General features: G+C 43.0%; 2 protein-coding genes across 6 annotated transcripts; one reads left to right on the forward strand and one right to left on the reverse strand.

Moving 5' to 3' along the window:
- Window positions 1-1,000: 1,000 nt before the first annotated feature.
- ankrd13a (ankyrin repeat domain 13A) lies at window positions 1,001-8,541 on the reverse strand. 2 transcript variants are annotated; one of them, XM_080500182.1, is made up of 16 exons: window positions 8,519-8,541; window positions 8,014-8,189; window positions 6,008-6,143; window positions 5,678-5,802; window positions 5,546-5,591; window positions 5,250-5,393; window positions 4,983-5,172; window positions 4,592-4,658; window positions 4,421-4,502; window positions 4,265-4,326; window positions 4,047-4,177; window positions 3,695-3,852; window positions 3,458-3,589; window positions 3,209-3,369; window positions 3,029-3,093; window positions 1,001-2,870 (listed from the first exon to the last, which is right to left on the reverse strand). In XM_080500182.1, the coding sequence occupies exons 2-16, from the start codon at window positions 8,119-8,121 to the stop codon at window positions 2,672-2,674; spliced, it is 1,806 nt and encodes a 601-aa protein (XP_080356308.1). In that variant the 5' UTR covers window positions 8,122-8,189; window positions 8,519-8,541; the 3' UTR covers window positions 1,001-2,671. The 2 variants fall into 2 exon arrangements, with proteins under 2 accessions (XP_080356308.1, XP_080356307.1); XM_080500181.1 differs by lacking the exon at window positions 8,519-8,541 and having other exon boundaries at window positions 8,014-8,479.
- Window positions 8,542-9,722: 1,181 nt separating this feature from the next.
- git2a (G protein-coupled receptor kinase interacting ArfGAP 2a) lies at window positions 9,723-25,747 on the forward strand. Of its 4 annotated transcripts, none has more exons than XM_080499144.1 (21): window positions 9,723-10,042; window positions 14,241-14,374; window positions 14,674-14,786; window positions 14,935-15,040; window positions 15,157-15,243; window positions 15,345-15,475; window positions 15,567-15,661; window positions 15,881-15,926; window positions 16,562-16,613; window positions 16,698-16,770; window positions 17,399-17,496; window positions 17,603-17,714; window positions 17,834-17,976; window positions 18,080-18,229; window positions 20,071-20,319; window positions 21,186-21,275; window positions 22,549-22,631; window positions 22,771-22,956; window positions 23,164-23,298; window positions 23,757-23,820; window positions 24,039-25,747. In XM_080499144.1, the coding sequence occupies exons 1-21, from the start codon at window positions 9,991-9,993 to the stop codon at window positions 24,249-24,251; spliced, it is 2,412 nt and encodes an 803-aa protein (XP_080355270.1). In that variant the 5' UTR covers window positions 9,723-9,990; the 3' UTR covers window positions 24,252-25,747. The 4 variants fall into 4 exon arrangements, with proteins under 4 accessions (XP_080355270.1, XP_080355269.1, XP_080355267.1 ...); XM_080499143.1 differs by having other exon boundaries at window positions 23,167-23,298; XM_080499141.1 differs by lacking the exon at window positions 23,164-23,298.
- The last annotated feature ends 55 nt before the right edge of the window (window positions 25,748-25,802 follow it).

A 25,802-nucleotide genomic window follows, 5' to 3' on the forward strand; every position in this document is an offset into this window, starting at 1 on the left:
TTTTTTTTTTTGGAGGGGGGGGGGGGGATGAAACACTTATGCTTCGATAATACAGTATTTGTACTCTGCAAGCATTAAATTGATAAAAGTGGGATTACAAAGTCAAAGACTGGTCATTTTTTGATTAATCTACACAAGTGAAAATTGTCATTTTGAGCAACTGTGCATGTTAAACTAAAGTAACCCTGAGCATCAAAATAATTAGATTAAGTAGATTATTGCATTGAAATGGATCAAACTATGACGATGGACAGATGGAAATATAATATAATATAATATAATGAGATTTTATCAGAAAACATACCACATCCGACAATTTGAAAATCTCTCATCACAGCAGCAGAGAACCTGCAAGTATCATAACGATGTTATCATCTGTAGCATGAACCTTTGCATTGCTTGATTCTACACAAGAAAAATAGGAGTGATGACTGCTTTCATACATATTTCTTATTTCATACAGCAAAGCTAATGGACAAAGCAAACGGGGACTGAACTGGAACTGGAAAATAACCTGCTCCTTGTTGTCCCCATAGTTAATCATTCTTCTTTATTTAAATGATTTGGGTGCCCTACTCTGAACTATGTGAATGTGAATACTCACCAGTGAATTTAGAAACGTTTTTTTTTTTACTAATCCCCAAGTTATTGAATTTATTTGCAACAATTCATACAAAAGGCCTTTTGGGTGTGGAGTTTGTATGTGCTCTATGTGCATGCATGGGGGTTTTCTCAGGTAACTCCTTCCCCATCCAGAAACATTGCTTTTGAATAAGTGGTCTCTCTCTAAACTGAACTATAGGATCATGTTACGACATCAAGGGTCTTTGAAGAAATTCATGCTCTTGGAACATTTGGTCAGCTGAATATTTAACTTGCATGCTCACGGTGTGAGAGTCAGTACAACTAGTGTGACTAATAGTTCTGGCAACGTGGAGAACAAGGATCTTTGATGAGGACCGTTTTCACATAAATAATGCACACACACTCCAGATTTAGTCCTCATGGAAATAAAGTGCTTTTATTTTTAGAACGTTTTGACAAAAAGAGTCTCTTCACTTTTTTTTTTTAAACAATTAAAAAAAAAAAAAAATCAGCTTCAATGATGCATTACAAAGCTTTGCATTAAATTTACCAACGGTAGGCTTTTTGAAGTTAGCTGTTCAGCAGTTTGGCAACTCGGTCATTATTAAAACTAGTCGTCGTTCAGCAGAAGCTCCTGATGCAAACAAAAATACACAGACCTTTGACAAGTGGTTGGTTGTTAGTGAACTCATCCGTAGTGGTTATTGAATATCGTTCAGCATCACACGAATAAAAACAGGAATTTCACCTTGTTTCAAATTAATCTTTTTTTTTTTTTTTAAACACAATTTGTTCCAAAGGTTTAGTCCAGGTGGCACAACAGAAATATTTTCACCATCATATCGTTTCGATCGCACCAAGTGTCATCAGAGCAAAGCTATCATTGGCACATGCTGGAGCGACTCATCCTAAATATGGCGGCCATGCTTGATCTGGACTCTGTGCTTGTCGTTTCTCCCGCTCAGAGGTCTTGAGTTGTTCGTGGCGACTAAAGGCAAAACCGTCCTTGTGGGGGGTAATCTCTGCGACACCGCGTGTGTCGCTGCGTCGAGCTGCTTGACTGTAAATGCGCAATCAGGAGAGTCTCTGCTTCTGCACGTTTGAACTGAGGTGAGGTTGATCTAGTGACCGTGTATAAAAAAATAAGTCCTCTGGTACAACGAAGATCAGAGCAAAATCGGGCCGGGAAATTCAAACCCTCGTCCCCACGGCAGCGGAGACGTTGTCACCGTGCAGCCAATTCTCCACGCGCTTGTTTTTTGTTTTGTTTTTTTAACCCATCTGGAGAGTGTACATTCACCGACTGTAAGAAAATGCTGTCAAATATCTGATCAAAGGATCATGATAAAATCATTACAACAGACTGATATGCACGAACTGTACCATTTTGCACCAACGAACAATTACAAGGGAATCATTTAACAGTTTGAGAGGAATTACATGATGGGGGAAAACATGTTTGGAACCCTGAGATTTCTGCTATTCAATATGAATTTTAACAAAAAGTGTCTCTGTTAGGGAGGCTTCACAGCGAACACTCAAATCCTTCCTCTCGGGTCAGCAACACTTTCAAAATGTCCTATTTTCTATTTATTTTAGCTTCCAGAGGCGACACCGACTGGGGCCAGAGGGTCATATTTAAGTGGAAACTCTCTGAAGTTCTCCGTGAGTACTCAGACTGACTTACCTAAACCCCCTCCACTCTAGACAACAATGTGTTCAGTACAAAGGGAGTGCCGCAGTAATCCTGAATTGGAACAGTAACTCGCAAAAAAATTTAAAGTACAACCCTACAAAAAGGGTAGTCCATGAACGAAGACTGAAAAATGGGAGACATGCGACGCCAAGATAGAAATATATAAAAAAAGAGTATGCCGTTACCAAAAATACCTCTGGGAAGATATTGAACACCAGGAGTTTGATATTGCCCGTGTGAATATAATCTGTTACAGAAAGAAATCTGCGGTTGCATAGATGACTAGAGTGGTTAGGAAAGAAAACTGAGGTGTGGTAGTTGCATCTGGGTCTGGAGAAGTTGCATTATTCCCTCTTATTCCTTTGATTTTAATGATCATTATTATTATTTCTATTTCTCGGTGAGCGATAGCTGCAGTATTCTCTCGAGCTCCTCCTCCTCCTGCTTCCTCATCCTCTCCTCATCCTCCTGAGCTCGAGTGGAGAGCTCCATGGCCAGGCGGAGATCCGAGTCGGCGCTGGAGGCCGAGGGGGAGCTGGCAGGGCTCGACGGGTCTCCGTATTCCACCAGCACCCCCTCTGGGATGCTCCTAGAAGGACAGTGGCGGGGGGGGGGGGGGGGGGGGGGGGGGGGGGGGGAAATGAGTGTGAGCGCCATCCTGTCACATACAGGTATAAAAGTGTCAATTAAACCCCAGTTGAACAGACGAGCGCAGCTGCTCTACGAACGAGATGGACTCGCCGTTACCTGTCACTCTGACTGCTTGGCATGAAGTCGGTGAGTTCCCCATCAGTCTCTTCCCAGCCCCCCTCCTGGAACACACACAAACATAGGCCGTGAAGCGTGAGGAGGATTGTCCAACCGGTGCAGAGGGTGAACCGCCGGGCAGGTCCGTCTGTTCGGGATTGGAGCGACGACTGCTCGGACCTGGCTCGGCTCTCTGCGAGACTCCAGGAGACTCTGATGGATGGCGAACTGGAGAAGCTCCTCGTCGTTGCTGGGCACCGTCATGTGGCGACTGCCCCCGCGGCGGTGGTAACTCAGAGGCACCTCGAACACTGAGGGACACACCTGAAACGGAGGCGACGCTGAAAGGAAAAAGAAAAAAAAAAAACAATTTGAAGAGACGCTGCGGTTTGCATTTCAATACGGCAAATAACGAAGTGGCCTTCCTACCGGCTGCTTCGTCGTCCTCTCCCGACGACGTCGGCGTGGCGGCTGCTGATGAATTCACCGCCTCCTCAGTACTGCATTTGTTTACGTTTCCAAATGTGATCCTGGCATTGAGCACGTGAAATAGAGGAATCTCTGCAAAGCAAAAAAGCCAAACATGTAATAAATATAAAAGAAAATAATGTGGGGGGGGGGGATAAAAAAAAAAAAAAAAAACGGGACTCAAAACGGAGTGCAAACCTATTTTAACAGGAAATCCAGGAGGAAACTTTAGAGTTACAAAATCCCGGAGCCGAGCAAAGTGGGAGCTGGTCCGAGCCATGAGGTCAATGATGGGGGTGACCTGCTCCACCAGGGAAAGGGGGTGTTCTTCACTCATCCACAACGTACCTTTAAACCTGTGAGAAGAGAGAGGCTTTCTTTTTTTTTTTTTCCCCCCACCAAATATACTCTCAAATTCAAACTGGGAGAAAATAGTCCCTTGACGACAACTGACACGACAAGCGTCATACGCTCAATACGCAGCACATCAAAATGTAAAGGGAACACGTTCACACTGTCGCTCCAGTCAAGACACGAGCGTCAGTCTCACTTCTGCGTGCGGATGCTCAGCTCAATCGGACGCCCGATGTCTCTATCCTCCAGGTCGAAGCCGGGGTCAAAATATTCCCCTGGCGTGATCGCAGTGGGATTCGTGGCAGTCGCGTACTCAAGAGTGAGGTCCTACCGAGCAGAGCAGTGACATGACATCACCTGCTGTGCACGAGATGAATGCGTCACTTGCGTTGGATTACTGAGTGAATGTTTTACCCCTTGAGCGCTGATGTGCTGCTCCACGGTCCCCAGCAGAGACTCCAAGATGTTCCTCTCACCTATGTAAAATAAGACATTCTTTAAAATGCTCCCAATTCACTCGTTTCCTTTTAAAAGAGCAGGAGTAAATATGGAAAAGTACAGTCCACCTACTTTTAATCCGGGCTTTTTCCTCGTCTGTGAGATGTTCGGTCCTCGTCCGGATTACAACGTTTACATTGTTCACACTAAAAACCTGTGGAAAAATATCCACGATTAACTAAAACGTCGTCACGCCATTACGCGTCTTGATTTGAACAAATGATGCATTTAACTCCTGCAGACCTTCGCTTCAAATCCGTTGACTACTTCGGTTTTGTCCGATCTCCAGCCCCAAATCCAAGATTTGCTCCTGAGAGGAAAAAAAGAAAAGAAAAAGAAAAAAGACGGTGCTCACTTAAAAGTAAAAGATGTAGATGGCGTGATCCAATGTGGTGAACTCAGAAGGGACCAACGAGCACCAGCTTCATTAGGTATTTAATGTATAACTCGCCCACCAACTCAAATAGAGTGTGGATGAGTCCGTTTGAATACTGCAGTTTAAACAATAGTGAAATGATGAAACGAGGATTAAGGACACCTTTTTTTTTCCCGGCGAACGGACGAAGTCACATTTATTTGTATTGGGTAAATAAAAAAAAAAAAGAATGGTAAAAGAAAAGGAAGTGTGTCTTGCCTCTCAAAAGCAATATCCTTTGTGTCCAAGTAGGTGTTCACAATCGGACCCGTCAACCTTTTGGCGACTTCCTGTTCGGCCGGCTGCATCGACTCCAGAGTGACGTCTTCGATTTCCTGCGAGATGTTGAAGCGCTCGGTGTCCACCACTTTGTCATCATGGTTCACCTCCATCAGCTCGGCACACGTGTCTGCCACAAACAATTACAGATTAAAAGCGCATTCACCCCTGAATAAGAGACTCGGGGAGAGACGTTAAAACACCAACCGTCTCCCCTGAAGATGTAGCTCCTCCTCCCTCTGATCCAGGTCATGTTTTCGAAGCCCAGCAGCGTGGCATCCACTCGCAGGCAGGCGCCACTTTTCCAAATGCGACACACGTCACTCGGGCAAACCCGCGACACGAGAGGAACTGTGAAACGAATTAAAAGTAAAACTAAAGGGTCAGGTATGCAGTTTTTCCTGTCCGACCGTCGTGGTTTTTAGCAGATACAGACTAATCGCTATTGGGAGAACATTTTCTGGTAATCCCTTTGTGCGTTTTGATGTTCCAACACAACTTACTCCAACTTGTAAATTCCCACTTCATTTCCATATAGAAATCTGGAGACTGGGGGGGGGGGATAAGAAACACAGGGTCATTTATTTTGCTGCCGAGCATTTCGAGATGTAACTGCAGAATAGATCAAGTAAAACCTCTCGAATCTTTGCTAGCAGCTCAGGCACTCCTCCCAGAGCGGTTGAGGCTTTGAGGTAGTCTCTTCTTTGCAGCACTAACTGAACCATCTCCGGATCGCCGGTGCTGACTGCTTCCTGCAGCACTGCATGCAAGACGAACAAGGAGAAAACAAACCACGGAACCTTTTAAGGAAAACGCATCGGCTTCCCGAGAGAAGCAAGTATCCATTTAGGAACCGCGACGATAGGAATGACCAGAGAAATGTATGAAAGTGAAGCGACAGTAGAACTTGTGATACTGGAGATCCGAAGCTTTTTATTTATTTATTTTTTGTTGAAATCACTAACCTGTCCAGTTGTTGGCGTTTTCTTTCGTCACTTGAGCACCGTGCCTCAGGAGGACTCGCACCGACTCCAAGTGTCCGAGCGACACGGCCAGGTGGAGGGGGGTCCGTCCTCTGGGGTCCACAGCCTCAATGTCATTCTGAGAAGACACAAATGACATAAAAGTGAAGGCGTACACCGGTTTAAATTTTACCTGCCGTTACCTCCAGCATCATTCTTGTACTTTGACCACGTGAGATGGAATCGCAGTTGTTAAAATCCTTATGGAGCCCGTTGGACAGTGCTCTTTTTACTTTTTTTTTTTATTAGCTTCTAGGCTTATTTGATGAGAGTTGTTTTTAGTTAGTTAACTGCTTAGTTTCTTTACAGCACAATTTCATTAGTAAAAAAATAAATAATTTTGCCTGTTGTCCAGTTGTTCCGTTCTCGTATACGATAACTTCACTTTGTTATTTATCACCCTCTTGCCACTTGTGGGCAGCAACAATTGGTGGGATTTGTGTCATTACAGGTTGGACTAAGTAGACTAAATATTTCAGGCTCGTCCCAACAACCTGCTATATAATGAAATGAGGCATGTAATTGAAGGTTGTAATCCTACAACTCAGAGCTGAAATTCCACACCTATAAATTGAAGGCTGGCTTCCTCTTCCTCATAATAACAATAATAGAAATAATAATAATAATCCAGAATCAGTCAGTACATCAACATCATGTCTGTTTCTCCTTTGAGTCATGCTGTTGAGGTGACAGCATTACTTATCAGCATTGTTTGGCAGTATCAGTAAAAGCCGTTGGATCACAGTAATGACACAGCAGCTTAAATGTACATACAACAAACTCCATAAGGACCTGCAATCTGGGGGGGGGGGGGGGGGGGTTAATTGCATTTAACTCCTTACTGCTACACATGAGTCACTCAGAAGACGTCAACCCTTGCTATACATGCAATGCAGGGAGATTTACCGAATAAGAAAACCACACAAGGTTTTAAATTGCCCGTAAGTGGGATTGAGTGCGTTTGCCTTGTGATAGATGGGAGACCTGTGCAGGCTGCAATGCCTGAGGTGGACTTTAGCACCCTGTCACACCATGATGTTTTTTTTTTTTTAACATTATAAATTCACATTCTTTGTTGCCACTGTAAAGCACTTTGCCAGATTGGTATCACACACACTACCATGACATTTGAAATGTTTATTTATCGCCACAGACTAAAACCATTTGGCATTAATTCATCAGGCAGCAGCCAATGGAAACATCTCATCGACCTATAAAGCACTTTATCTTACATTGAAGACCCTGGAGGGTCAAACATGCATTTAAAGACACGATTAACTACACTGAAAGCCACCCGAGACAAGATTAGAGAAAACATGCTGTACTGGGACAACAGCTCCACTGAGCCGGCGATTCTGACACTAAAACAATCTGTAGTTCACCAGATTGGAGGTAAAAAATCAGCTCTGTATGTGGTACTTTTAGATGCAACCACAGATTGATTCTGTCCACATGCTAAACCAACAGACCCAGAAACATTTTCACTTTCAACACAGTATTATCCTTGAAGGATGGTGTGTTTACACTCAAAGCCGAAAACATGCATACCAAAGCCACATCATAACAAAACAAAGTGAATCACGAGTTCCCGTGAAAGTAGAAGAGCGGCCAAACTGACAGAAATGACACTCTTGTGGATAAACTTGCGCACATTTGACATGGTGATTGTCAGACGACACCAGCAGTCCTTTGTTATCCAGATTACCAACGGTGTTTGGTTTTTGTTTTTGATCCGGTGAATCGTGTTAGCAGCGTGTATTTACAGAGAGATCCCCGTGCGCAGATCCGAAGTGATTTCGCGTTTCGGACCTGTTGTTTGTCCAGCAGAGCATCTGTCAACACCGCTGGCCTACTTTGCCAGGCTACACCGAGCTAGCCGGGTGTTGTAGGGTTAGCAAGCACATTGTTGTTACCCCCCTCTCCTCTCCTCTCCCACCACCATCACTGACCTGTGCCGAGGTTATTTCTTCTTCCAGCCTCCTGTAGTCGTTCTCCCACACCGATGAGTGCAGGGGGAACGTCCCTCGGATGTCTTCGCTCACGTTAGCCGTGGACATCTTCCTCTTCCTGGAGCCCTCTCAGTGCAAACTTAGCCAGCCTCCGACAAGTCCAGCCATGGGAAACGCTGCGACAGTAAAGCACGGAAATGCAGGGAAATGACGGGCCATGCTCTTAAAATGTAAAAAAATAAAAATAAAATCCGATCCGGGGAGCAACTTTCGCCCCCCGAGCCTTCCCCAAAATAAAACTTTGAACGAGGAAGTGCCCGCAGCGGTGCCAGTAGTGACAGGGGGGGGGGATCCGACAGAGAACACTCACTAACAACAACAAAAATACCAAACTAACGCGGCTCACTGATCGCCTTTAAAACCGCACACTATTTATGAGTTACGCCTAAAATATCTATAAAGTCAACATCGGACATAGAAGTGATTTGAGGATTTATAAACCCACCGCCTTAAGAAAGAGAAATCGTCAATTCCAGTTTGGGCGCAACCATTGAGTTCATTCACACGGGGGTGCTAATGCGACCAACCCAAATATCATCAACGTATAAGATGACTTTGCATCAAATAGTTGCTCGTAAATGTTGTTTTTTTTATCACGCATTTATGATGAAATCATCAAATAAGTAAACATATTGAAATCAAACGTTGGAAACGTATGTTTTTACTTGTCACGAAAAAATGGAATCAACCGACCCGCCTTGTTGAGAAGTGGTTGAAAATTTGAGCCTGGACCGCCCGTTCAGGCGGCTGCGATGCCGGGCCGTAAAAAAAAAAAAAAAGACCACTGCCTGCCTTACAAACCTGTTAAATGTATTGTGTTATAAACACAGAATAGACAACTGCAACTTGAAACAAGGAATATATTTGTGAAGACTTACAACATTTAGTTTGATTACTTATAAAGTAATTATAAACATGGATGGGTGCATATATAATACATAGTGGCTTTTTGAACAGGCTACTTACTTAGTTTGGTTAGTTTGGTTTTTTAAGCCTAGTTTTTATATTTGCAGCTTGTCAAGTCGTTTGTTGTTGTAAAGGTTGACATAATAATAATAATAATAATAATAATAATAATAATGATGATAATAATAATAATAATAATAATAATAATAATAATAATAATAATAATAATAATAATAATAATAATAAAGTATAGAATGATTTGAGAGTTTTAAATTAATAACTGAATCCTAAAATAAATCGTGGTTCCGAGACGCGTTAATTCATAAATTAAATAAAAAAACTTTTTTTTAAATGACAAGACTGTTTGAAAATGTAAATTCAACACCCGTAGTCCCATTAGTCACTGAGCAGCAGGCGGTGAATAGATCAAACTCACGTCTAAAATTGTTAGCTGCCCTCAGTTTAGCCTGTCAGGTTTTGCGTCGTCCCAATACATTGCAAATGGGAACACAAGTATCATGTTGCATAATCGTTCCAGTCCTAAATATGTCTTCATACATCAGCGTCGCGCATTTATACTCTTCAGTGATTGATCCCACTTTGAGTGTGAGGTGCTGTCCATTATATTGCCAAGATGATTCTTCCTGTGAGTCTATACTGCGGGTACAATGGACCCGTGTGCAGCTGCCGCAAGGACCGCTGCAGCGCCTCCGTCCGCCTCAGTGAAGAGTGAAGTACCAGCCGAGCTCAGCTAGTTAGCAGGACAGGTGGCTGCTAAGTCAGCGAACTCCCAGGCGCACAGCCCCGCTCCTGTCCTGTGAGGACATGTCGCGGCTATAATGCAGACGCCAGCCCGAAGCAGGAGGCGATCGGCGGCTACATGCTTTCTGTTCGCGTCGCTGTTTAATTAGCTGGTGAGAGCTAACGCGGAAGGCGTCTTCCACATCAATGAGAAGCACAGCGGACGCTGCACCCCGCTCGGTTTAAAACACATTTCTGCAGGAGCCAAGCATGTCCAAACGCCTGAGGAACACCGAGGTCTGCGCAGACTGCAGCGTCCCAGGTAAGAAACACACAACAGCCCGCAGGATTAAGCTTGTTTGGCTCTCATTTGCACGATGATGTTTGGTCCCTCAGTGGCCAAGGCTGGATTAAATCAGATTATCAGAGGTGACTGACCTACTCTGCTCTTTATTTACAGTTGGTAAGGTGTGTCATTTACTGTTCGTGTGCCAGAGCAGGCTTTTCAGTACTTTTAACACAACACTAAAACAGGTACAAAACAAACTACAAAGATATTAAGATCATCTAATCAAAGAATTATTTGCCTTAAACTGAACCCCCCCCCCAAAAAAAAAAAAAAAAAAATCTGGAGATTATAGAAAGAGTATTTAAATAAAGAAGCAGTAAACAATGTCTGTAAAAATGTAAACAATTAAGATGCATGCTTCTTCCAGTGGTTCAGGTCATTATAAGCATTTCATTCTCCTTATATGCTAATGTATTAATGTTTAATTCAAAAGTAAACTCAAAGTTAACAATACGATTTACAGAAACATTAAAAGGGGATGACAGACCAAAGGTATTTTTGTGAACCTTGTTCAAGAAATAAAGCTTACTACTATACAATCCACTTGTACACTATTTAAACTTCCTCTGATGATTGTGTTGTCAAGCCTGCTGCTTTTCTAGTCTCATGCAAGGACGCTGATGTTAATTTAATTTTTATCTGATTTATTTTGTTTACAATATGATGGAATACTTGACAAGAATAAAACAAATATCATACAATATTAAGCAGTATGTGGGGAAAATTCATAAAGAAGAATTAAAATAATACAAAATCTTAATTATTCACAAAAACAAAGGTCTTAAGATATGACTTAAAATAGGTTGCAGTCCTGGCAAGTCTGACCTCAATAGAAGTTGAAGTTGTTAAGCATGCTTTCTAACAGCTGGGTGTTTAAGTTTAAAATCTAATAGTCTCTTTATTAAATTACATGCGAGTACAGAAGGGAGGTCCTCTAAAGTACAGTCAGGCTGGCTGCTTCATCCAGGAAATGTCAGTAGGGCTCCGGACTTTCACTTCTTGTGCACAACACGAGTCATGTGTGTAGAATGAGGTTCATTTTTTTTTGCTATAAAGGCATATTTATGTCAAACGTAGGTAGTTTGCTTGTGGCATATCAACTTTCCGAGCTTCAGCTTTTCTATTTTGGACAAATTTGCTCTTGTACTGGCCCTGCTTTGAGGTGCAACATCGTCTGTTCTTAAACGGGATGATGATCGGCACAATCCTTGTGACCAGTAGCTGCAATCGACACAACTGGATATAAACATGGCCAAATTTATTTGTGCTTACAGACTTGAAAAAGTAGTATGTATTTAATCCCTTTAGGGGAAGACGTGACACACTTCCTGCCATTTTTTAAATATGAGGTCCGGCGACAAAATGCTCTGGAAATCGTTCCAGTTATTTATCATCTCGGTCACAAAAAAGTTCTCCAGCAGTATATCAGCTGTTTCCTTTTCCCCCCCACCTAATTTTTCAAGAAGCCTCAGTTTCACATCATCCAAAAATTAGACCTCAGAGCAATGTGTGATGAACATTGGCAAACAACTGTCAAAATGACTAAGTGTGACTCAATGAGGGAAGGCCTTTCTTTTTTCTTCGCTTGTATCATTGATCAACATCAGAAAAATAATAGCTTCAGTGATTGGCCACAGATTTTACCCTTCAGATAAGGCCAGTATCTTCTCGTGGCGGTCTGAATATTAAAAGCAGCTTTCGGGGTGAGTGATAAGCCTGTGCGTAAGCTTTTAAAATCAAACACGGGGAAGCCGAGTAAATAGCTGTCGCATTGTGTCTGAGGTACTTTGAGAAGTCCCACTTATGCAGCAATGACGTGATGTTTCTCAGCAGGCACAGGAAGCAAAACAGGATGCTGAGAGAATTGACCGCATACTTCTTAGTGCAGAGGAGATTTTCATTTGTTGTCGCACCGCTGGACATGTCAAGGTGGCGGTGGGAGACTGTTGATTTGTCCCAAATGTATAAAACACCCTCGCACCGATAACTTGTCGAGTTCAAAACAGAAATCAAGAAAACGGCGTGCCCAGCGTGAAACACCTTGTCTCTCATCACGTCATTGGAATGAGTTAACCCTCAGGTCTCCACAGCAGCTGGCCTGGGTGGCCCTACCGTATGGCCGCGACCAGTTGTTGGGTGTGAATATTTTTAGATATTTAAGATGTGGTATTAAATTTAGCAGCACTTGTCGAGGAAAGGGTAAAAGAGGCACGTCAGCACTATCACTCGGGACATCGGGAGGAGACTGTGAAAACTGGGGACCAAATCTTGAGCGGCAGACTCCTGCAGCTGTTGCTCCTCCACCTCAGCTGCTGTTTGGTGGTTTACAACCCCCCCGTCCACCCACCCACCCCTACCCCACCCCGTCACAGTGCCAGTTTCTCAATCTGCTTAACACTTCATTGGCTCCAGCTCTGTCGTATGGATTTACAGTGTTTTTGGTTCGTGGGAATGTTTACGGTCAGATTGTGGGTACGGATGCCACCCTGTGACATTAGTGCTCCAGGAAGTGTGTTGAACAGGTCAAGGTTAAGGAGCCCTATTTATTTTGGTCATCGAGCACTCCCTCACTTCTCACTGGGCTGTGACTATTTCAGACGCGAGTGTATTACTTGTGCAAACAGCTGGAAAGCGCTCGCATTTGAAAGCCATTTGTCTTTGTTAAAAAGGAAGCTACGCTATCGGGTCGCCCTCCAACTGGTATTCTTCACTTCCTTTTTACACAATGCGTGGTGGCTTCACCTAACAGTTAGAGACTCTGTGTAGCTGGTGCCTGAACGTAACGGATGTTTATGTGTATTTAGAAAAATCTTCTATTAAAAGCCACCCCTTTCGCTGGCCACTTTTCATTTCTTCTTTTTTGAATTGGTTTGTTTGCATGAAACCAACTAATTCATTTGTGAAAGAAGATAGAAAAAACAATGACACTTGTTCTTTCTGTTTTATTACATTTATATGCTCACTGGCCACTTTCGAGATGTGCCTTGCTAGTAATATTTTTGCCTTCTGTTACTGACTTATTTCACGGCGGCAGAGATTCAACAAGGTGCTGGAAATATACACTGATTATGACGTCTTGGTGCGGCGGCTGCACATCTATAACGTCCCTGTCGACCACGCCCTCAAGGTGCTCTATTGGAATGTCGTCAAGAAACTTGCTTGAAATAATCTGAGCTTTGTGACACATCATGCTATCCCTTTAGAAGAAGGTGGACATGGTCCGCAACAACACTCAGATGTGCCAGGGCGTTTAACTTGCCACTGAAGGGCTCCGAGTGCAATCCCACCATCTGAACAGCAGCATTTTTCTCTTGTCTAATTATGATGAGCTTGTGTGAACTGCAACTTCAGTTGTTTTTTTTTAGCTCGGAGGAGAAAAGGACCGAGACGTGACTGTGTTGTTTCGTGCTATATAAATAAAGTTGAATGAGTGGTTGTTTTTAAGTCGTCATTTCTAACCACTCTGGCCATTCTTCTGACATCAGCAAGGCACTTTGGCTCGGAGAACCGCCACTCACTGGATATTTTCTGTTGCGTTTTTTGTCAGCTCACGGTTGTGTGTGAACATTTGAGTATATCAGCAATTTTTGATCTAACCAGACCAGATCTTCCTGTCTCGATGTGATTTATTGACCCTTTTTCCACCATTTTTGGAACCATAAGTCAGACCTGTCAGTCAGTTAATCACACCAACATGTTGGTTTGCCTTTTTCTCAGTGGTTTTGTAGCCTTATGTTAAGTCATGGTAGAAAAATCAGCATCTCTTTAAAGCTCGTCAGTAGATTAAACATATTAGGTGCTTTAAAAACACTTGCTTCACCGATTAACTTGTAACTCAAAGTGCTTCAAAAACAAATGGGCAAGCATTTATTTAAAAATTAACCAACATACACACCTGCACTATAAGCTAGTAAAAGGTGTTGGAACCTTAAAAGGGATATTGGAAAGTTTTCTACTAAAATCAAATTGATTAAAAAGGAAACAGTCGATAAAGCATGAAGTGACCTATCGAGGGCTACCTGGGACCGGCTCCAGCGCCACTGAACTGGACAGAGTCCAGGCCTGGTCAGTCCTGACTCCCGGGGTGATGGTGATGACCAGTGCGGGGGACTCGCTGCCTCACAAATCATCGCCGTTGTCCTCACTGTGTCAATTTCCTCCCCATCCTCAGAGCCGCGCTGGGCGTCGGTGAACAGAGGCGTGTTGGTTTGCGACGAGTGCTGCAGCGTTCACCGGAGTCTGGGCAGACATAGTTCTCAAGTCCGCCACCTGACGCACACGCCATGGCCTCCTACTCAGCTCCAGGTAAACAGAGAAACCCCCCGATACGTTCACTTTATCTGCACGTCTTGAGCCCCTTTTATAGTTTGCTGCACTTTGAGGCTAAACCTGCTCTGACGTCACACTCGCTGTATTACTGCAGATTTAAATCCAGCATGTTGGATTTAAATCTGCCGTCGGATCCCTGTGTTGTATATCCCCGTATTGAATTTGTTCAAATACAGCGAGCGCGGTGCAGGACGGGGATTGTTGCGGCCGGTCGGCACTCTGCAGCTGAAGTCAACGGGACAGGTTTTGCTTATAAGGTTTCTCATTTTGCGTAGATGGTGCACACGTTATACAGCAACGGCGCAAACTCGATATGGGAGCACTCTCTCCTGGACCCTGCGTCTGTGATGAGCGGGAAACGGAAGGCCAACCCTCAGGACAAGCTCCAGTGAGTCACAATAGTTTTGAGGAGTCGTTGTAGATTAAAATATTCCTCTGAATTGACTTTTATTTCTTTCTTTCTTTCCGTTTGAGATTTTCGAGATGCGTTGTTTATTTTTCCCCCTAATCTCTGTGTCTCATGTTGCCCCAAACAGCCCAAACAAATCAGAGTTCATAAAAGCCAAATATCAAATGCTGGCGTTCGTCCATCGCATGCCTTGCCGGGAGGATGACAGCTCAACGGCAAAGGATTTAAGCAAGGTGTGGGAGAAAAATGTGCTCACAGCAATGAAGAGAAAACAACATGTTTTTCCACAAGGCCTCATTGAATTTTCGTCTAATGTAATCTGTCTTCTCTCTTTTTTTTCTTCCCCCAGCAACTTCATTCGAGTGTTCGCACCGGTAATCTGGAGACTTGTTTGAGGTTGCTGTCCCTTGGAGCACAAGCAAACTTTTTTCACCCTGTAAGACTTTAAAACCATTGTTTTACTCTTTGCATTAAACTATACAGTTTTTTTTTTTTTAACTGGGCATGGTTTGTTGCTCTAATCAATGTCTCCTGCAGGAAAAGGGAAACACTCCTTTGCATGTAGCTGCAAAGGCAGGACAAGTATCTCAGGCTGAGCTGTTAACCGTTTATGGGGCGGATCCTGGAGCTCTGGACAGCAACGGCAAAACTCCCATTGACTACGCCAGGTGGGTCCTGAAACCCTTAAACAAAATAGCTTGGTCCTCCCTACTTCTTTTCGAAATGCAACGAATCACAACTTTAAATGTGTGTTTCCAGAGAAGCCGGGCAGCACGAACTGGCTGACAGGCTGGTGGAGATTCAGTATGAACTGACTGATCGACTGGCATTTTACTTGTGTGGACGAAAACCAGGTAATTGATGACGGAGTATTTAAAGTTGTTGTGCATATCAACCACGCGGCTCTCCAAGCAAACGATACAAACAACTGCTCGTGGTGTTTAATTAGCCTTGCCATGTGCATAGTGCCTCTGTACTATTTTAAGAGCTGCTAAGAGGACGGGGTTTACATTTCCTATAAGTATCAACAGTGATGTGGGAATCAGCCAGAACTTCTTTTTGATACCTTTCAGATCATAAAAATGGCCAGCACTTCATTGTTCCACAAATGGCCGACAGGTAAGAAAGCAGAAGCTGTGAGTGGGTGTTGGTACGTGTTGACATTTAGAGCATGTATTTTAATCAACGTGCGCTTGAGTCGATGAGTTTAACCTGAATGGGGCCAACAAAGTGAGCGCAGTGAGGCTGGTGCTTTGCTCCCAGGCCTGTTGTGACACGCTGTTGAGCTTTCTGCAGTATCTGATATCTGGGCCAGAAGAGACAGGCTCAGTCAAATAGTTGACTTGGACAAGGGGTCTATAATTGCAGTAAATAGATATGGGGCAGTGGACTTGGGATTGGTTTGTAGGGTCGATCCCCATTGTGGACGGGTCACCGCTGTCCTTCCACATCCCAGCAATAGGACTGGTCGGTGTGAGAAAAGCATTTCCCCAAAAGGATGAATAGGATATGATTCATTTAGTATAATTAGTGGTGTGACCTCAGACCACTAACTTTGAGCTGTAGTTATAAACTGATGGAACAAATTGTACTTTTCGATTAAAATGAAACGTTTGATCTCTTTTAAATGCCGTCTGTTTATGGATCAGAAACATGTGAGTATTACTAAAAAGGTGTCTTTTATTTGGATCAGCATGATCAAGTTGCCAGTATTTTTTTTAATGAGATTTTTTTCTTTTCTTTTTCTGTTGTAGCAGTTTAGATTTATCAGAACTTGCAAAAGCAGCAAAAAAGAAACTCCAGTCTGTAAGTACGTGTGATTTGAAAAATTTCAGTGCTGTGCTCTTTGTTTGGTTTTAGAGTCTCTTCTTCTTCTTCTTCTTCCTGCAGCTCAGTAATCATTTATTCGAGGAACTGGCCATGGACGTGTATGATGAGGTGGACAGAAGAGAGACCGATGCAGGTAAGAAAAGCCGCTTTCAGCGAAGACGTCTGCAGGGACACTTTAAAACAGGGTGTCAAACTCATTTAGCTTCACATATTCTCTCATTCTTTCTGAACGGGGCCAGACTGGTAAAGTGATTCCAAATTAAACCTTTAGATTCTGACAACTCCAGGGGTTTTCCTTTGTTTTGGCGCTACAAAGTATTGGCATCTGCATTGCTGCCTACGACAGTGTTTCCTGCTCAGACTGATGTAGACATGCCACGGTCCTGCAGGTTTTTGCACGCACGTTTCCACGGATTCACTTCTGACGCTACTTTGCTAGCAATAAGGTAACTCGCTCAACTGCTGGATCACTGATCTCACTGCTGTGAGAGTTGCTGCCCTCTGGAGTTCAGTTCTTGACGTCACCGTTGCCTTAAGATGTCTTATCTTCCCCAACCAGTGCGACCCCCTCTGGACAGAACATGAACAGCAGTTGCTTTAAGGAAAAGAGTCGTTGATGTGTCGTCTTTGTTGTATTTACATTTGGCTGAAGTCTCATCTGGGGAGCATGTATGATGCCCTTGCTTTAAACTCTATACAAGTACAAGAGGTCGATTCAAACCTTCATACTACTCATTAAATGCATATCTATTTATTTGCAGTGTGGTTGGCGACACAGAATCACAGCACTCTGGTGACGGAGACGACAGTCGTTCCGTTTCTCCCAGTGAACCCGGAGTATTCATCAACACGAAATCAGGTACCACAGCGGTGCACAGCTTCCCTTTGAGCTGTTTCTCTTTTGGCACATTTACTTTGCATTCAGACGGATAACGCCGACGTGGGTTTTTATATTTCGCATTCAGGGTCGGCAGAAGCTTGCCAGGTTTAACGCACACGAGTTTGCTACTCTGGTGATCGATATTTTAAGTGACGCCAAGCGGCGACAGCAAGGGAATTCAACTGTTAGTCCCAAAGGTTAGTATATTTCTTTTGTTGATTATTTTTATTTTTATTTTTTCAAAACAAAATCCTCCTGACACTGAAGCGTAGAACGATGTGCATTCACCGTTCCTCTTTGTGCTCCTTCAATACAGACAATGTTGAACTTATCCTGAGGAGCGTGGCGACCAGGCATTGCAGTGACAGTCAGGACAACGACCAGCCCGACTATGATAGTGTGGCGTCTGATGAGGACACGGATCAGGAGCTCCCCTCCAGCAAAGGCGACAGGACCAAGGTACTTTGGTGATATTTTCACATGTGCAATCTCTGAAGGGTGGAGTCCCTCTTTTTTTGTGGCTTCACCGCTTTTGTTTTTCCAATATCCTCCCCATCGCCAGAGCCTGGACTCCGACCTCTCGGACAGCCCGATTACTATGCACGAATACATGGAGGTGAAAAACGCACTCTCCGCCTCCGAAGCAAAGATCCAGCAGCTCATGAAAGCCAACAACTCCCTGAGCGATGAGCTGCGGCTCATGCAGAAAAAGGTATCCACCTCGCTCCACCAATAAGATCACTAACACCGGGGGGCCGGACTGGGCGAGGGGAGGGGCGGGTCACAGCAGTCGGTGGAGCGCCTCTCGCGTTCAACGCGAAACCCCTCTGTGGAGTGGAGGCTGCAGCCTGTGTGCTGCCGTGAAGGCTGAGCGACATGAGCAGGACGGCCGTGTCGAGAGACCAGGCTGCTGCGACACCCTGCCGGTCCACCCTCTGCTGTGGACCGCATGGCCAATCTGAGCCTGAATGTAAAGTCCACATGTCCTGCGTGCTGGTTTGTGTTGTTTGTAGAAAACCAAAAGCATCCTTGTTCCAATTGAATAACACAGAGTTTAGGTACTTGTTTTTTTTTTTTTTTGTAATATATAAATTAGAATCTAATGTTACTAACAACCAGCATGTGTTAGGGGAAATGCATGACAACACAATGTTTTCTTTTGTGTGTGTTTTTTTTTTTTTTTTTAATATATAGTGACTAACTGAAACTGTATGTGTGTGCCTTGCTTCATCACATATACTTTTGTTTACTGCATAGATTGTTTTTGGATAATTTTCATTGGTTTTGCTTTTGTTGAATCATTTTAGTAAGTGTGGATTTATTGTTGTTTGTACATTTCTTCGAAATTTCACTGAAACCAGTTGCAAACTCAATTATTTTGATACCGTAGCATGCCAAGTTTTCAAATTGGTACAAATGACAAGAATGTGGACATTATGATTTTGACCATTTAAGCATGCTGCAACTTACAATTTTATTTCTGTATTTTTTTTTTTTTTTTTTTTAGTTTTGTGGTTGTTTGTGGGAGGATACAAATCATTTCACTGTGCTTGAGGCAGTCTCTCTCTCATGTAAACAGCAGCATCTTGTGTAAATGTGGTGGAGAGAACATGCATCTGGTTGTGATGTATTTTGGGTTTCAGTCCAAGATTATGAAAAAGAAATCATCACATTTTAACTTTAGTATGACTCAAAAGTTTAATCAATAATACCATTGGAGGTTTGTAGCTAAACCTTACTGCTGTTTCATTTTCAATAAGCAATACACACAATGTTCTTCAATTTGTTCTGAATTTAAACTATCTTCAGTATTCAAGGCCAGTTCAATCTCGGCAAAATGCTCTTTTCTTTCTTTTTTTTTTAAATTGTTTAATGTCTCTTATCTTTTCATAGTAATTCTGTCTTTAATACAGCTGTCCTTGACTGTGTTGCTTACTTTTGCAACAATCTTTTTCTTGCTTATCACTTGCTTTGCATTTTTTCAACTCAGAGAAAATCCATCTCGAATGCACAGATCACGTTATTCCTGAGATTTTAGGTGGTTCAGATGAGATTTTGTCTGTCCTCGTATAACCTGTATGCTCTTAATGCTTACAAGCTCAACCTGCAGCTGGCCCAGTGTCCAGGCTATTATTCAATGAAGAATCAGCAACTTGAAAAGCTGAATAGAATAGTTTTTAATAGAAAAATGTACGCAGTTACATTTACTTTGGGCTTAAAGGCCACATAGAATAATGCCTGAAAATTTTCTATATTGACCCATTTCCAGTGAATATTTCTTCAAAGTGTATTCCTGGTTTCACTGGTGTTTTCAGTTACCGTTCACACTGGCTGTGTGAAGCACAGAATTGTGAATATTTGAGTCACTGAGGCAGCTTCAAGTGTGCAGCTTTATTTGTTGAAATCCAAACGGGAAACTTTAATGTTGGCAGGAGCAGAAGTTCACAAACAAAATCTATAACTCTGTGCTGTAAACTGAAGTAGGTCAGGTCAAGGTGCACCGCTTGCTTTGCCGAGAGCGCCTCTTAGTGTGTTGCTGACCGTCTCTTCCAGCTGCAATCTCTGCAATGCGAGAACACATCCCTCAAGCGGCAGGTCACTACCAATATCTATCAGATCCCCAGCGGTACAGACTACCCTGACCCCTCCAGCCCCTCGGCCCTGAAACGCCGGCAGTCTGCACGGGCCAGTCGGCCCATGTCTATGTATGAGACCGGCTCGGGCCTGAAGCCCTATCTCCCTAAAGGGGAAACTCCCTACCCAGAAGAGGGTATCCCCACCCTGCAACCCTTCCCACCTCATGTAAGTAACGCCCGTTCCCTGCTCTCCTTCGCCACTTCCTCCCTTTCCCCCCCCATGACTTCTCCTCATGTCTTTCCCCTCTCCGCAAACATTCCATTCTTCCCTTTCTTTGTGTCCATCTGTGTTCATCTGCTGCCTCAAGGACAAGTCGGCAACACGCTCCCGGCCTCGTTCGGACGCCGTCGCTCTCGTCACATCTCATTTTGTTTCGTTGAGCGTAATACACACATTTCCTGTGTTGCTGTTTGTTGTTTACAGGAGTGGCAGTCGCTTGTTAGATCCAATCTAGTTGTATAAGTAAGAAGGTGCTGTTGTTATGATAAATTTTGAAGGTTTGTACTGTTTCAAGTTGATGAAGCATTAAAACTACCATACAAATACTCTGTGTTTTTGTAATGCATGATGAATTCACACACTCACATTAACTTCATCTGTTCTCGGGTCGTCTCTTTCCTTGAAACAACTCTTTGGATACATTTGAGACTGCGTTTTATTTTTCAGCTACTTTTCTTTCAATGAAATCACTCCAAAGCTCTTGATTTTGTTTTTTTTTCAGGACACTGCTCAGGAAAAGTGCTGGAACAAAAAAATGTAGGAGGAGGATCCATAAATCTAATCTACAGAGCATGGATTAGTCCTGAAAAACACTCACAAAATGCTACGTTTTGAATATCCAAAATCCATGGTTCTGTATATTATCATTAAAAATTTCTTCATATTCAATCTTTGATAAACGTTTTATATTTTGATATATTAATTTAGGCAGCGTAGTGATTGAGGAAACGTGGGACATCTATACTCCATTCAGATTTCTTTTTTTTTTTTAAGACCATGTCCTTAAAATGTGATTCAAACCCTGTCTTTAGACGGAAAGGGGCGCTTTTGTGACCACCTCCTCATCCCTCCCCTCATTCCCATCCACCCTGTCTTGGTCGAAGGATGACACTACCCAAAAGGTTAAGTACATGCTCACTAAGTCCACAGTTTGTGGGATGCAGCAAATCCACCCACAGCTCAATTTTTTTTTTCTTGCTCCTCTGCCTTCCCTCCTGCTCCACGTCTGCCCCGCTGCATGAGCCAACCTTTTTTTTTTTTTTTAACTCTACATCAGACATCATCTGCAATCACCCTCATTGCACTGCTAAAAAAAAGTGGATGGTTTTATAAAAAGCAGAAGCTCTGCTGCTGATTGTTGAGCTGAGCAGTGATGCAGCACCTGGACACTATTTTATAACATAACTTCACATGATTATGATATATTTATTTAAACATTTTCAAAACTTGAGTTTCATCCTGTGCTGGTAAGAATGTTGTTTTTTTTAACCCGATGTCTAACAAACATGCTTCTCTTGCACAGCGAGCTTCTAACAAAACCCAAACAATGTTGATCCAGTGGCCATTTAAGCAGAAAAAAGTTTCATCTAAGCATTTATTTGCACTAAGTGGATCTACTGAAGGAAGTGCAGGTGTGCGACTTTGCATTTTGTTCCGCATGAAAGAATTGGCTCTGTTTTTGGGCACACTTCTAATGGTATGAACACGTGCAGCAGCTTCAAGTTACTTTGAATGTCTCTGATCGCTGTGAACCCCCAGTGGTGTGAGAAGCAGGTATTGTGTTAAGAGCTAAATAGTGTATGAGATTTAGTTTCCTTTGCGGACTCATCCGAACCCCAACTTCCTGTCCTGAAATATTCACCCTCTGGGGTTTAGTTTACTCTTCAGATTGGGGACTTGAGTGAAGCTCGTGTCTGATGAGATGTTTCAGTTATGTTGCTGATTAGTAGCTTTGACCTTCTGTTTTACTGTCATATATGAATCCAGCCTTATAAAAAAAAAAAAAGTCATATACAAGTTAATATGTTGATGTATTTAATGTTTATCACAGTGAGTTGGTGACAGTCATTTTCATATTACTATTGTGAATAAATTGCCACAAATGTGCTTATCTGTGGGACTAATTCTGTACGGAAACCTTTTGAATTACTAACGTGCTCTTGCTTCACAGCTTCATTGGCCTGTTCAGCAACACCAGCATCACTTTTTCTTGTTATTCCACTTGGACTTGGGTGTACTGTTTCATGTTTACACAGTGAGAAGAAAGTGGTACATTTACAAGATGTGTTTTTTTGTTTTTTTTTCAGATTTATTTGACATGATTTATGTAATGCTTCACAGCAGATATTCAGTAACAGATGTTTTGCTTGGGATGTCTGTCATCCCTCCTTCTAGGCGTCAAAGTTAGAGAAGCAAAGCAGCATGCCCGAAAGCGACTATGACAACACGTTCAATGACTCTGAGGTGGAGGACTCGAGGTAAGAGCATCATTCCGAGTGATGCATTGAACCCAAAGTCGCCACGATGCTAAATGAGGCTTTAAGGGATTTTTAGGTGCAAGGGAACCACTACAGGCACTAGTGGTCGCTTTAATTTCTTTTTCCTGCCTTTGGGCAGTTTCTGCAGGAGGAGCAGGTTGAGGAGCTGGATGGGAGAGGGCCACTCGATACCCGAGCTGGATGATGTGGCGATGGAGTCTGACCCGGCGCTTCCCAGCACAGAAGACGTCATCCGCAAAACCGAGCAGATCACCAAGAACATCCAGGAGCTGCTTCGCGCTGCTCAGGAGAATAAACACGACAGGTCAGGATGAGAAAAGAGTTACTTCACATGTTTTATATTGACTTTCATTTCCTTGTTTTCATTTCAAAACCTACGTTCCTCTTCATGTCAGTATTATGTTTGAGTCCACGTCCTTCAGTTCCTTTTTATTTCCCTGGCATATTCACTCTTCCTCCTCACTCTGCTGTCGATGTTACTTTGGCCTCCGCATCCCTCACTCCATCAAAGCAGACCATATGAGCGTGAAGGCGTGCGTCGGCTCAGGCACAGCCTGGGATGTTTCAGCACTTTGGTGCCCTGGGCTGAGAAGTCGCCGTCTCCCCTTCAGCCGCTCAGCCTCCGGTCCCCTGACCCCACCTCCTGGTACTCTGGCTTCTGTCCCTGCCTCCCAGGCACAGTTTTATTTTCCTCTCCCTTTCACCTTCTCTTCTGTCTCACCTTCTAACAGCATCTCTTGTTTTTTTTTTCTTTGATGTGCTGAAGCACGCTTGAATGTTTTTGAGTGACCCCTAATGTCAAAGACTGACTTCACATTTACTTAAGTTAGAAAAGGTAAGATACAGTTGTGTGAGATTTTTTTTTTTTTTCTGTTACTGCATTTACCGTTAAATAACTTTTTATTTGATGCCATTCTGGAGTTCAAGATGATGACGATGCATGGTGTGTTGTCAATACTAAGCATTCCTTGTAATAACCGTTTATGGAATTCGGATGTTTAAAATTTGGAGCTACTAATGTTTTTCTTTAACTCCACTTTTTCAGATTAATGCGAGTATGACGACAAAATGTTGAGCTGATCTGTTTTCCTATTGCCCTCACAGCTTCATGCCCTGCTCAGAAAGAATACATGTGGCTGTAACAGAAATGGCTGCCCTGTTTCCCAAGGTATGAAAACTATTTCTATGTTTTTACCATATACACTAAAACGTTTAAACTTTAATCTGATTATGGTGTCTGGTTAAAATAGAATAAAAAAATATCAGTATAAAACAAGTAAAATATAAACTACTACAGGTTATGTTTGGCAGCATCACAAACAAAGATAACAGTATGTAGATGAATCCACACAAAGCTTTGTATTGAGATGAACCTTTCCTTTGCAGAGGCCTCGCTCGGAGACGGTGAGAAGCTCTCTGCGCTTGTTGACTTCCAGTGCATGCCGGCTGCAGAGCGAGTGCCGGAAGGCGATGCCCTCGGAGGGCTGCCCGGGACCGGACATGCAGCTGGTCACTCAGCAGGTCATCCAATGTGCTTATGACATTGCCAAGGCTGCAAAACAGCTTGTCACCATCACGACAAAGGAGAATACCAACTAACAGCACTTACAGGGCTGCAAAGCAATCAGCATCTCAGTTTTATAACACATATTTTGGAGTTTAACACATTTTTCTTTTTTGTATTTGTGGTATATGCATGCATTGGTTTTTTTTATTTATGAATATGTTTTGACAATATTTAAAGCCAACATTGTACAGAGAGATCAAGTATCAAGGGAGAAGTCAGGACCTTTACATGGCAACACCCAGCTATTGTTGCAGCACAATTTCTCTTGAGGTAAAATAGTTCCTCCAGCGAGCAGTCGGGGGATGAATTACTCTTGACATAAAAATTTACAAAATATCTTGGGGCAATCCTCAATTTCAGTGTTTTTCATTTAGAGTAGAGATGAAGCACAACACAGTAACTAGTGACGGCCTCAGTCAGGGTGCTTTTCTGCCTCCGCTTCCCTCTTTCAGAGCCTCTTCGATTGCCTGCCCCTCCCACTTCTTTGGGAATTGCTTCACCTGCTTGGAGTCTTTCAAAAGCTTATCAATCCAAGCTTGCGTTCTCCCCCCAGGAAGGCTGGTGCCCTTCAGGCGCCTCCCTTGGTTTGGGTTTATTATGTTACGTTTAGCCTTGGATTTTCTTTAGTTGAGCACTTTCCATAAATTATTAGTTTATTTAAAAGCCGTACCTGTGTCATTCTCCCTTCTTTGTTCTGCTCTCCAACGAGCCGGGCATAACAAAATCCCTATGGCGATGCAGGTTAACGCGATCAGTCCAAAGCCGCACTCGGATGCTGAGAAGCCATAAATAGGTTATGAATTTGTTGCCGTTGGATAATATCACGTCACTCTTGTAGCTAAAGGAGCTTCCACGTATTTATTGCACTGTGTACGCATCATAAACGTGAACTATCAAAAACGTACGGACCTTTTGTTCAACTTCCTTTAAATGTTAGGAACTTCGGTTAGGCACATGTTGTAGCGTTGCATTGCTAATGTTTGCTGCATTGAAAAAAAAGAAGCTATATTCTGTGCTCTGTCCAAGTGTAGCCTGCAGTGCACGGATTGCAGATATTTTATGTGTGCACGTGCGTCAAGTCAATAAATGCCAGTAACTCTTGTTCGGGGGGGGGGGGCACAAGATGTATTCTTGACCAGCGTCAAGATGTTGCTGTCTTAAGTTATAATGACTCGGTGTGTTTCTGAGACCTGACGTGGTGCTGTGTACGGCGGTCTCGTGTGCCATTTCACTGCTGGTGTATGTAGAGCTGATAGCCATACTTGTATGTATGCCCATGTGTCCTGTGCTCTGTTCCGTTGCTGCTAGTTTGGTATTTATGTGCGACATATGGGACAGTAACTCTGAATGTCTCCTGTATTATTGTGCAACCTGATGTTCATCCTCTCATCCAGTGTTTCAGGATTCATTTTCACTTCGAAATCTGATCAAAGTAAATGTCCTTCTCTGTGCTAACATGGTGTGCAGGGATGTATGTGATGCAGCTGGGTGGCTGCACTTTGGAAAAAAAAATAAAAATTATTTTCTAAATAAACTTAATTTATAACTATACTGTGTTGTAGGTGGTCATATATTTTTGACGT

The sequence above is a fragment of the Blennius ocellaris genome (assembly GCF_963422515.1).
Source record: "Blennius ocellaris genome assembly, chromosome: 7".
NCBI lineage: Eukaryota > Metazoa > Chordata > Actinopteri > Blenniiformes > Blenniidae > Blennius > Blennius ocellaris.